This window comes from Eubalaena glacialis, chromosome 11, assembly GCF_028564815.1.
Source record: "Eubalaena glacialis isolate mEubGla1 chromosome 11, mEubGla1.1.hap2.+ XY, whole genome shotgun sequence".
Classification (NCBI taxonomy): Eukaryota; Metazoa; Chordata; class Mammalia; order Artiodactyla; family Balaenidae; genus Eubalaena; species Eubalaena glacialis.
Window position 1 is genome coordinate 104,346,401 of NC_083726.1, and position 13,109 is coordinate 104,359,509.

The 13,109-nt window shown below is 37.3% G+C and overlaps 1 protein-coding gene across 2 annotated transcripts in view; it reads right to left on the reverse strand.

The window, feature by feature from the left end:
* Positions 1 to 13,109, reverse strand: part of PTPRO (protein tyrosine phosphatase receptor type O) — a 244,928-nt gene that overhangs the window by 45,942 nt on the left and 185,877 nt on the right. For both annotated transcript variants that reach the window (XM_061205025.1, XM_061205026.1), the window contains exons 13-15: positions 7,167 to 7,306; positions 4,536 to 4,668; positions 2,475 to 2,595 (exon numbers count right to left, since the gene is read on the reverse strand). In XM_061205025.1, the coding sequence (XP_061061008.1) occupies positions 2,475 to 2,595; positions 4,536 to 4,668; positions 7,167 to 7,306 (394 nt within the window). The remainder of the gene's footprint in view (positions 1 to 2,474; positions 2,596 to 4,535; positions 4,669 to 7,166; positions 7,307 to 13,109) is intronic.

Here is a 13,109-nt window from a genome sequence, read left to right on the forward strand (position 1 = left end):
GCTGTTACTGCAGGATTGCTCCTAACAATCCACTAATGCGGGGTTGTTATCATTTCTTTTTGATATATGTTCTTTCCCTTGCTTCCAGGCTACCACAATCTTAGTTTTCCCTCCACTCCACTGGATGCCTTGTCAGTCTTTCTTTATTTGCCATTACCTTTTATTTTCTTTCTGAAAATGTTAATATTAGATTGTGCTGGTGCTCTCTTCTCTAATATATGCTTACTTCCCAGGCTTCATCCAGTCTACAGCTTTAATACCATTTGTATGCTAAGAACTCCCAAATGTATATCTTCAATCCAGACTTCTTTCCTGAACATCAGACTTTTATGTTCATCTGCCTACTCCACACCTGCACTTGCAGTCACCTCCAACTTAACATTTCCAAAACTGGGGTCTTGATGTTCCCCCAACTCTGAAATCCTCACCTAGAATCCTATGTCAGTTGATGGCAACTCCATCCTTTCTGTTGGTAGGACCAAAAACCTTGGTGTCATCCTGGACTCTTAATCATTTCCATTCCAAGCTCAATTTGCTAGCAAATCCCATTAGTAAACTCCTCTATTTTCAAAATATATCCAGAAGCTGATCATTTCTTCTTACCTCCATTGCCACTACTCTGGATTGAACCAATATCATCTCTTGCCTGGATTAGCTGACTCCCCCAGTTAATATACTAGCTTTTGCCTTTGCCTCAATACAGACTCTTTTCTACATGAAAGTCAAAATGAAAATGTTAAAATATAAGTCAGATCTTCTGCCCCAAATTTTGCAAATTTTGCCCTCTACTCAGAATGAAAGCCAAAGTCCTGATAACGGCTTATGAAGCCCTATAGGACCTTACATCATCTCCCTCTATTCTTCCTTTCATTTCCTCTGCTTTAGCTACACGAACTTCTTCCTTGAACCTGCTAGTCGTGCTTCTGCCTCAGGGCCTTTGCTCTGGCTGTTCCCTCTACTGGGCACACTCTTCCTCCAGATAATACATGACTAACTTCCTCACGTCCTTCAAGTCTTTTCTTAAATGTCACCCTTTCAGTGAGGCCCACCTGCCTTCCAGAGCTCCTCTCATCCCCTTCATGCCTGAATGCTAATCTCCTTTACTCTACTCTATTGTTTTTTTCTTATCATCTGCTAACACACCACAGAATCTTCTTACTTTCATCTTTATTATTTCTTGTCTACCACCTCAATGAACATACACGCTCTATGAAGGCAGAGATTTTTGTCTGTTTTTGATGCAGCCATATCCCAAGCATCCAGGGGAGTCTGACACACAGCAGGTATTCATTAATATTTGTTAAATTAATGAATGAAGTTTCAGCGAACTGCACATGGTCGCGTAGGTTGTCAATTAGGATTTGACCCCAAGGAGTGTAATTTCAGAGCTTTATATTCTAGGCTCAGTGCCGTACCACCGCCCTCCCTATCCTTCTAAGATTTGTTCAAACGCTAGCACTCAAGAAGCTTGATTTTTATATTCAGAACTAATCCTTTTTCTCAACTTTCATGGTATCCCATTTTTATCTCCTTTCTGCTACAGGTCAGTTTATACCTCTAAATATATTTATTAATGTATTTCCAGCTAGGTGCTAACTTCCTAGTAGACAGCTTGGATTTCTGATTTTTCTTTGATTGTGCTATCTAAGGCAGTGATTGACTCATTATCAGATGGATAAGTTTATTTATGAAGAAGTAAATGATAGAACTCTGAGAAAGGAGAAGGATGTTAATTGACAATTCGGCAGGCTAGCATCGGGCAAATATAAATTTTATACAAATTTCCCAAACCCGGTAACACTCAACTAGGCAATAGTTGTTTTTTTTTTTTAAGAGAATTGATGGATTGTTTTGATAATATAGAGGATCACAGAAAGTACTTGCAAATGTGCTCTGATAAGAAGTGCATCAGTGGTCAAAGAAAATAGGGAATCAACAAAATCATACATCAAAAGACTTCTCTAACTGCAAAAAAAATGAAACCGCCTGCAGCCCTGGGTAAGAATAGAACTAATAGGGGGACTTGAAGGGACCTAATCATATATTCTAAAAATATTTTCTGCTAAAACAGCTTCAACAGAACTAATGAGGGAAGGGATTTTTTTCTTTCTTGTGGTCTCCATATATATTAACTCCTTTCATTAATCGTACTGAGTAGGCATAGATCTTTCTTTTACTCCAAAATATATTTGGAAGTATCCAAATATAATGAATGAATCCCAATGTATGGGCTACTTAAAATGACAAGATTGATAGTAAGAGGTCTGACTTTGTGTAAACAAACAATCTTTTGCTTTCCTATTTCAATGGTAATGTTCTCTAAAATAATATTGAAAAGTCTATCTAGAAAACACAAAATAGAAACTGAAAGCAAACTCACTGCTGTACAAGTTGGGTCTGCAAAAGCCACACGTGTATGATAAACACAAATATTTTAAAGGCTGTGGGTGAAAGATGAGCAAAACACAACTTACCTAGCCATCTGCAGATGCTTCTTCCTAAGGATGATAAGAGTAATGAGCAGTAGTCCAATTAACAGCGTGCTGAGGATGGCCAGCACCGAGATGACTACCACGTTGGGATTCATCTCTGTAACTAAAGAGAAAAGCCATGCATGTTCATTGTAGCTTCCACGACATGGAAACTAACAGAACCATTCATTGTTTCTCATCTGACCTTAAGACTAACACACTTATGATGATAACATCAACAGCAACAATGATGTTTCTCCGAGCCAGCAATGGCCTCTTCCCGGTCAACTCTTAACGTAGTAAAGTAGATTGACAAATAGTGTTTGGGTGGCTGGAAGAATTGAGTACATTTCAAAGGCCCATATTCAGGATGTTCTTATCAAAGGAAACTGTGAAATGTAAAGAATGCCTCTGCCATGGTTTGGGTTCACTTGAAAAAGAAATCTAGAAGTCATTATCGTGTATTATCACTGTTTAACATTTTCAAAAGCTTAGAGAGGGGCAGGCTCTTATTTTATGCTCATGACTTTAAAGTCAGAAAGCACAGCTGTATATTTCCCTCACAATTAATAATGTATACGAAAAAGGCATTAGCAAGCTGCCATCTGCTACAGCACTTAACACATCGCTAGCAGTAGGCATTCTGATGATCTGTAACCATATGTTCAGAGGTTTTTCCATCTGCACAACTCAAGAGATTAAACTTATTAATAAGTTGCAGGGTCTTTAAGAACAGGGGTTCCTCTCATATACTAGGTCTTCTACGATCCATCTTCAATGGCACTTACACATTGCCTACTTCACACAGTATCTGGAAGACCAAGATGTTAAAGGTGGGAATGTATATCAAATATTTTTATAAAACTCTTAAAAGTGGACCAGAGGAAAAGAGGAGATACAATGCTCTGCATTGGTCACAAAGTCACAGAACTGGCGGGCCTGCGCAATCTCTAAGGCTTTTGGTATTTTCCACTTTCCATTTGGGCCAGCTTGGGTCCATTTTATGGGTAGAGGTACTTGAACAGAAAGAACATTAGGCTCATGGTCAGAAGAGACTGTTCAAGTTCGCTTGACTATTACCTGCCATTTGGGGAAGCTATTTTACCAGTCTCTTCTGGCCTCATTTTCCTCACTTGCAAGTACGTTTAATAATATCACCTGTTTCACTGGGTTGCTGTAGAGATGACAAGGAATCATGAACATTAAAGTATTTTTAGAAAATGTAAAAGGATGTCAAAATGAGAGACCATTAATATACTTTTCAGGTCCATTTTTGCCCTCACTTCTGAAAAAGCAAAAACTAAAAACAGAAAATAAAAAAGTCTATTCTAGTGGTCACTGGATGTAGTGGCAAAACATATTAATGTTATGTAAATGAAAATGAACCAGTAAAGGTGATGTGATGGTAAGAGTGGTTTTATTACAGGCAGCTTCAGAGAGGGTCTCAGATTACAGAATTAGACTCAAGCAGGGAAGTAAAACAAATAATGTAACTCAGAAAAAGAATAAGGAAATAGCATTATTCTGGACTTTTCATTAATATCTAATTTCCCCAATTATACTTTCTGCTTGATTGGAAATTTTTCTGCTTTGACCCAGTAATTTAGGTTCACCATTATTTGATCAGTGACAGCTAGAGGTCAAGGCTAGAATAGATGCACCTGACCTGATTAGGGTACTGTGGGTACCACTGAAGAGGATGATGGGGGATGATGAAATTGATGATAACAACTAGCATTTAGACAGCATGTGCTAGAGCTTCATGTACTTTATTTCTAAGCCTGAAAACAACTCAACAAGGTACATATTATTATTCCAGTTTTACAGATGAAAAAACAAAGGTTCAGAGATAGTAAATATCTCTCCCTAAATCACATAACTAATACGTGCAGTTAGGGATTGGAATTAAAGTCTCCCTGAACTCAAAGCTTGGAATTTTTCAATGAAAGCTGAGTTTTATTTTTAAAAAAAGATGGATTATATATATTTAAAAAGAAAACTTAAGGAAAATCTGGAAAGATATAATTTCCAAAGACACCAGAGTCCACTCATGCCTGTAATTACCCATTGTTGAGACGGCTATGAATGTAGGGACACTGGGGCTGTCATGACTAAAGCTGGTGACACTACAGTTGTAGGCAGTGGCAGGAAGGAGGCTGGAGATGGTCACGACATGAGAAGAAACAGAAATCGGTTCCTGGAGATGCAGAAAACAAGATAAATGTTATGTTATCTTCATCTATTTTGGTTTTTAAATTATCAGTATTTTTCATAGTTGAGTAGGTAACGTGTGTGCACAGAGTAAAAAATTTAAAAAACAAAAGAGGAAGCAGTGAAAAATATTTCTTTCTTTCTGTACTTCCCATCTACCCAATTCTCTTCCATGGAAGCAGCCATTGTTGTCAGGTAGGTTATTTTTCTTCCCATCTGTATTTTATGGATGTATAAACATAAAAGAATATAGTTAAAAATGTAAGTGCTAACATAGTTTACGCATCATTCTGCTTATTTTTTATCTTGTTTATCAGTATATTTTGGCACTCTTTCCGTATTAGCACAGATAAAGCTATTTCATTTTAGGGGTTGCATAGAAATCCAGTGAAAGAACATACTTTATTTAACCAGTCCCCTATTAATAAACGTTTAAGCAGTCACTGATTTTTTGCTATTATTAACAATGCAACAATGAATATAACTTCACAATTATGGGAACATATGTATATGTACACACACTCATTTAATATATGTATGTATATATACACATATGCATTCACACACAAAACCTGTGTGCATATGTGTGTGTATGTATGTATGACTATACATACATGTACAACCACTCATATTCCTAGAAGTTGAATTGCTGGCTCAAAAAGTTATATATTTTTAATTTTGTAAGCTATTGACAAATTATCTTCCATAGACATTTTCCAAGGGACCCACCTACCATCAGTGTGTGACAATGCCTGTTTCCTTACATCAGTTTCTACACAACAAATTTGCAAACTTTTTGAGCTTTTCTAATCTTATTAGTGGAAGTTGTTATAATTTTACTTTGCATTTCTTTCACCATGAGTGAGCTTGATCATCTTTTTCTATGTTTAAGAACATTTTGTGTTTATTTTCTATGAAATATTTGTTTTAGTTTGTTCATCTTTATCTTTTTCATTTGTAGTAGATCTTTGTATATTAAGAACACTATCCCCTTTGTCTGCATTCTCGGCTTTTAAATAGCGTCCACCAAAGGCATAAAGACTTTGTGTTCTCCAAAACGTTTAATATTAACTTATTCTTGAGTAGAAAAAGCTGTTAATTTGGTGGGCCAATGGCCAGACACTAATAAGTACAACAGCACAGCATAAAAAGATGAGGCAGCATAATAGTGTTTTTCAAAACAAGGATCTGAAAACAACTCTGCCTAAAGAGGTGAGAGCCATGAGCCCGGATTTCCCACTCCCATCTCTTTCACGATCCCATAAAAGAATGATTCTAAGGAAAAATTTTTGCTAACAGGACCCAGTTGTAGTAACCATTGTTTTCTTAAAGGGAGACATTACTGTAGTTGCAGAGAAGAAAATTCACTACTGGCAGAGTAGCTATTTTCCAAAAGGATTCTTAGGATAGAAAAAAGATTCAGCTGTTCGGTACAGATCAAAAAGAGATACATTTGTAGAACAGACTATCAAAAGGGGAAAGAAATCAAAGCAAATTATCTTAACACTCATATGAAAAGATTCGTACTCCCAGAAATCCTTTTTTCTTTTCAATCTCATGAACTGCATTATTTAAAAACATCAATTATTCATGTTCATAGTATTAGTCTTTGCACTGTATTTTGTGACATCCCTCACAAATTTGCCCTTTTCCTTCCACGTCTGGCTGTAAAATAGTTTTTTCTTGTGGTTTCGTTACCCCCCCCAGGTCCATTTCTCTCCTTCCATTCAATTTAACCTTGTGAAAAACTCAGTATGCATCATATCTGCTATTTGTGATTCTAAAGCTTTAACGATCACCTCTCTCAGCGTTCATTTTCCCAAACAAAATCGTCCTCCTTACTAACTTCTTTTAAATTCTCTTGGTAGTATGCATCTCTCTTCTGGCACTTATATTTTAATTATTTCTACTTGAGTGAAATATCCACAATTAAATGAAAAACATTTTTTGAAGGCAAGCATTGATTCTATGATTTGTGTCCCATACAATGCCTTTCTCATAAGTGGCAATTAGTTCATATTTGTTAAATTATATTTTATATGGCAGTTTCTTTATCCCTTCCATCAGTTTAATGGCCAATAGGAAAATGCCTCAATATAACCTCAATATGACCTGGAGTGGCTAAGAACTGGGGACAAACGCAAGAGGGAGGAGATATGGGGATATATGTATATGTATAGCTGATTCACTTTGTTATACAGCAGAAACTAACACATCATTGTAAAGCAATTATACTCCAATAAAGATGTTAAAAAAAAAAGATAAATACAAAGATGGAAATCAACTTTGTGATCTGGCAAGTTGGTTATGACACATTTTGGGCTTGCTCTAAGAATAATTTTAAATTTCTATCACTGAAAACCAAAAGTGCACATGAAAATTTTCATTTTATATCATTCAAAGAAAGAGAAGATTTTCACTTTGCTCGGATAATGAGCCTTAATCAAAATTAACTCAGAAAAGGAAAATCCGAGCATACAGTACCTGGAGTTTTATTTCCTGACTGGAGCCAACTTGTTGACAGAAGACTTCGAAGAAATCAGCTACTCCCTCTTCCACCCACAGCAAAGTCACCGAGGTCTGGGTTTTATTCACTGCAAAGAGTGATTTTGGAGGAGCTGGCTCTGAGCAAAGATAAGTTAAAAAAAAATTAATTTAATCTAAAATATTCTTCCTTCCTTCATTAATCAAAAGAAAAAAATCGGCAAAAATTTCCAAATATAGGTAGTTAAGAGCACCATAAAGAGTGTATATTGCTTTCGAAATATGTCCTTTTACAAAGACAGTCATCTAACTTGCAAGGCAGAATATTTTGCATCTTTCATTTTATACTTCTCTTTTTGGAACACTTCTGTTTTCTACTTCAGCTTTATTATAGACATAATCTATTAATAGTTTTTGTGTCATCTACACTAGAGTTAGCACTGCCCATATGATACCAAATTTTCTGGGTGAGAAACAAAAATCTGTACTGAAAAGACGGAGAAAAATGAAAGTGGTGTGCTCCCTTCTTATGGGGAGATTCAGTCTGGTGCTGAGCCAAAAACCTGCCTTCCTTGCTCGGGAGACTATTTGGAATAATTTAGCCGGAGGAATGGCTTCTTGAAAATTTAGTCAAAATTAAGAGGGGTAAAGCTAAAGAGATAATATGATTTTTTAAGGAAGAGGATTGATGGAAGAGGACCGGATGGTTGATAAAATGTTAGAGGACTGATTTCTTTATCTTATTCTTTTAGACATTTAATTTTGATCAATAAATTAATCCATTAGTTAAGTAAACCATTCTATCTGTGCCCTTTCATATGCCTTTCCAGTAACTGAGTCACTGGACTTGTAGGCTTGATACCAATGCCTGTCTGTTCCCCAGTTCTAGGAGGTGGTCTGCTGTCTTGTTCCCAGTTGCTGAATCTCTCCTGGTCCCCTCCTTGCACCCGTGTCCTTTAGGCATTGCCCTTCCCTCAAGTTCCTCCAGTACACAAAGTGCTATGCCTGAATCCAAGTTCTTAAGCCAGGGTCCCTCTTACCTGCTGTCAGGTCTCCTTGACATTGCTTGTTTGGACAAACATCTTGCTGTCAGGTTCACATAATAGCATACTCTGCCCATCAGCATGTCCCTGACAGACAGCTCTCCACACTGTTTGCTTGTTACTTGGATTTCTTTTCATTATCTGCCTCACATTCCCAAGTCTGTCCTACAGCTCCTGGTGTTTAGCAAAAAAGCCCTAGAAGCCATTTCACTCTTTTGACAAGTGTTATGTGTTTGTGGGGGAAGGTCTGGACCTTCTTTCTGGAATATCATCATCATGTCCAGAACCAAGAAGTTTGTCAGAATCATTCTTGACGTGATCTATTGCAGTAACCTAAATTTGTGTCCAACTGAAAAAGAAGCATTTTCCTTTCCAGAGGCAACCTGACAAATTTGGGCACAAGAGTTGACGGAGGAAATAAATGAGTTGGTCTTGGGCAAGTATAACTCACAATAGATGTCAGGACCCCTTTCTCATTTGCAATGAATTGTTCATTCCTCTAGACATAGTATCGTCTCACTTGCCCTATGATGAAGACTGTTGATGAAACACAGAAGTCTACTTCCACTTCTTACATCCTTCATAATTGTCACTGTTAATAACATTATGAGTCAGAGACTAAGTCCTCCAGTGATTCTGACTCCTGCGGAACTTGGATCTTTGGAAGCAAGTGTGAGGTTGCCTGAGGCAGAGATAGATGATCTGTTAGGCTGAGCCTGGGCTATGTCTCTTTAAAAGATACACACTGTGGAATTGCTCCTCGGAGTGAGTTTCTCGGACTATGATTAGAATCCCTAGGACATCTATATATTTTTTCCTGATGGGTAGATAAAATCAGTTTAGTTATCTGATATGAACATTGTCCAGATCCTAATCTCTGGATCCAACTTTTTACGTATTGATTTCCCATCACCTATCATCTGTTCTTACCCAAGTATCTCACTATTAACCTCAACTCCATAAGGTTAAAATGGAATGTGGAGTCCTTGCCTTTCCTCAAATCGGTTCTGCTTTCCACCTACCCCTGATTCTGTCCTGAGCAGCATCATTATTTCAATTGTTTAAGCTGACAATTTTGAGGCTCTCCTCTTGCTTCTCAGTCTCAGATCGCATTATTTTTTAATACTTCCTTTCATCTCTTCCTTTTATTTATTCCTTTTATTATATTGCACATCCAGGCTTTTGCCATCTCACTTAGCATTCATTACAACAGCGCCTTATTCCCTTTCCCTGCCTCTTACTTGATTCTTTCTTCGTTTTGCCAGTGATGGTTTAAAAGGTCTTAAAACACCACTTTGCTCCTGTTAGATCCTATCTGTGCAATGATCTATTGTGATCAATGTCTATGGTGTCAAATCCAAATATGCCAAGTGTTAAAGATTCTACGTACACTGGCCACTGGCTACTCATCGCCACCATCTCTCCCGCACAGACATGCTGCCCCGTAAAGCCAGTCATCCCACTGACCATCACACAGGTATTACTCTATCTCAACTCATGTATTTCCCCTCAGTGTACTCTTTCTCTTCTGATCATCTTAAAGAAAAAGTCTTACCTTCTCCTTGAAGCCTTATCTGATGACTGTCTCTTGATGCTCTATCCCTTCTCTGACCTTCTATTGCCCTTAACTATTTCCTGTGCGACCTATGTGAGTGAAGTCCTGATTCCACTGAGTCCTATTAGATTCTTTAAGAATGGCGGCCATGTGTTATAAATTATTTCATCTTTATTTTGAACTAGCCAAGTGTAGGGACTCAATAAATGTTATCTATTGACAGACTTAAAACATAAGTCAAGATTCATTAAACAGAGGCGTTAGGATTCAAGCATCAGGTAAGACCAGACAGGCATTGAGTTTGGTATTCTCTGCCTTTTTATAGTGATTATATTTGTAAAAAGTCATCAGCTCTCAGTGGCAGAGTCAAGGACTGTTGTGAATTAGAAGTTTTCTCAGTGGCCCAAGAAGTATGATTTAGATACTGGAGTAGGGGTTTCTTTGAGTCTGGCTGAGAATGTGGACCTAGGTGAGAAGTAGATCCTCAGGAAAATCTCTAAAGGATCTGGGACCTCAAACAGCCATGTGACATTTTTTTTCCCTCAGGTGGTATATGAGGCAATAGATTATTCCAAGATCACTGTACCCATTATCTCTGCATTCTTTTCTGAAAGACATAATGCATTTCAGTTCTGCGTTGTGAATGCAGACTCACAACGCATTCAGTTGTTAATGAGTAACATTCACAAATCACCTGCTTGAAGACTTGTGATCTTTTGATAGGTATATTTTCCTAGATATATTAGGGAGAATTTCCACACTGCTATTCCAAAGAAATTAAAGTTATCACAATATATCATAAGTGGAGGTGTAATTAGATTGGGAGGGGCTTATAATTAAATTTCACTACTCAAGACAACATCTGCCCCAGGGAATGTATTAAAATATTAGAATTATATTGTGCAACACAGTAGCTACTAACCACATGTGGCTACTGAACGCTTGAAATGTGGCTAGTCTGAATTGAGAGGTGCTGCATGAGTAAAATACAGATTAGATTTCAAAGACTTTAGTATGAAGAAAGAATAAAAATATCTCATTAATATTTCTTTACATTGATTACACGTTGGAATGATACTACTTTGGATTTACTGGGTTAAATAAAGTATATTAAACTCAACTTCACCTATTTCTTTCTACTACTTTGTAATGCAACTACTAGAAAATTTAAAATTACATTTGTGGCTCTCACCATATTTGAATTGTATAGTACTGGGTTAGAACATTTCTTCCTGTTTGGTAGAGAAGTCTGGAAATTCTTGGCAGAAACTGGTCAGAGGGGTCCCCCTTCTGCTGTCTATCTCCTCTCATGAGAAGGAAAGGTCAGCTCAGCCTCATAGCTTAGGATGGCTTAGAGGTTCATGTTCCCCATCCTTAGAAACAAGACTAAAAGTGGTGAATGGCTAAATATTGTTTAGACAATTTCATATGGTGGGGAATACATTGACACACAAAAGCCTCTTGAGTGGTCTGTGTCTCTGTTATGGCCTGAATTGTGTTCCCTAAAATTCACATGTGGAAGACCTAAACCCCAGCACCTCAGAATGTGACTGTGATTGGAGATAGGGCCTTTCAAGAGGTGATTATGTTAAAATGAAGCTATTAGGGTGGGCCCTAATCCAATCTGGCTGGTGTCCTTGTAAGAAGAGGAGGTTTAAGCATACAAAGAGGCACCAAGAATGAACGGGTACAGAGAAAGGACCACGTGAGGACACAGCTAGAAGGTGGCCATCTGCAAGCCAAGGAGAGAGGCCTCAGAAGAAACCAAACCTGCCAACACCTTGATCTTGGACTTCTAGCCTCCAGAACTGTGAGGAAATACACTTCTGTTGTTTAAGCCCCACGGCCTGTGGTATTTTGTTTCGGCAGCCCTAGCAAACTAATATGGTCTCTTCCTGCTCAAAATATCAAATTCCATCTAGTTCATAAAGGAGAGAGACATGAAGCCTTTTTTAATTTTGTTAAGAGTAAATGAGCCTTAATTTAATGTATACAAAACACTTTATATAATATAAAGAGTCATGTACATATTAGTTACAGAACAGCTTCTGGTTATCATTTTCTATCTCCCTAAATGACATTTTAAATTTCTTCAAAATTCCCCCTGCTCCATAATGTCAGATGTCCTTTTGTTTAAAATAATTTCAGAATCCATGATATGTGATATGAGAACCAATGGATATGAAGAAGGGAGATAGACACACTATTTTTACAAAATGGGGTATAGATACAGGGTTGTTTGCCTTTAAATATGCTAATCATTGCAAGTGTTATACTCAACTAGTTGGTCCTCTCTTTCCTTCTCTTCTCTCCCCCTCAGTGCCGCTCCTATTTGCGTTGGGGATCCAACCTAATTTTATAAGAAAATCAAGTACTATGCATAGAACACGGACTGAATGGAAAGCTGTAACGCTATCTCTACCATTTAACATAGGATGGATTATGAAAGGCTCACGGTGCTGCCCAGGATCTCCGGGGAGTGAAGGTGACATTGGGTGAAGTATGAGCGAGTATTTGATTCACATTCTCTGCTCTGGCAGCAAAGCTCTTCCTTTCCCTGGGAATTCCAAAGGGAGTCAGGTGTAATATTCAGTCTTGGAGCAGAACGGAATGTATTTATTGCCTAAAATCCATCTTTCTCTGACAGTTATTACATTGTTTCTTATTATAATGTGACCCATTAGTTTAGCTGGTGATAGAATTATGTTAATGAGGCTAAGGTTAAATCCATAAAAGCGTACTGGTTTTATTCCATTTGTATTTCATACCTTTAAACTTGGTGAGTCGTTTTACAAATGTGTGACATTGATGATAAGGAGAATTCAACAGAAAAACATTGTAAAAAATGAGTGACATGGCAAAATCTATTTTTATTCCTCAGCCTGACCGACAGCAATTTGTTAGTATCCTCTTCATACACAAAAGCTGGTCTTTAACATCTGTATTAGAGTAAGTCTTTTAAATCGATTTTTATTTTCCTCATCTCAAGCCACAGAACGTATATTCAACTTGGCCAAAGAAAACATCTGTGACTTAAGCAGTGTAAGCTGCATAAATTACCTTCAACTTGGTCAAAAACAACATCTGCAGAAGAGAGCGCTCTTTGAAAAGAAAAAAAAAAACCAAAAACCCTAAGGATGAGTTAAGATTGATATGCCATGAAATTAAGAAGAGGAAAATGTATATTAAACCACAGTCACCTTTGTTAGATCTGAAGTTTATTAGGCCTACTCTCTTACTGACTTTGGGAGATTCTTTTCCTCCGTACACTTAATAAGTAATTAGAACATTTAAAATAAATTGGAGAATATAAAAATATTCAGGCAAATACTTAGCAGTAAATTA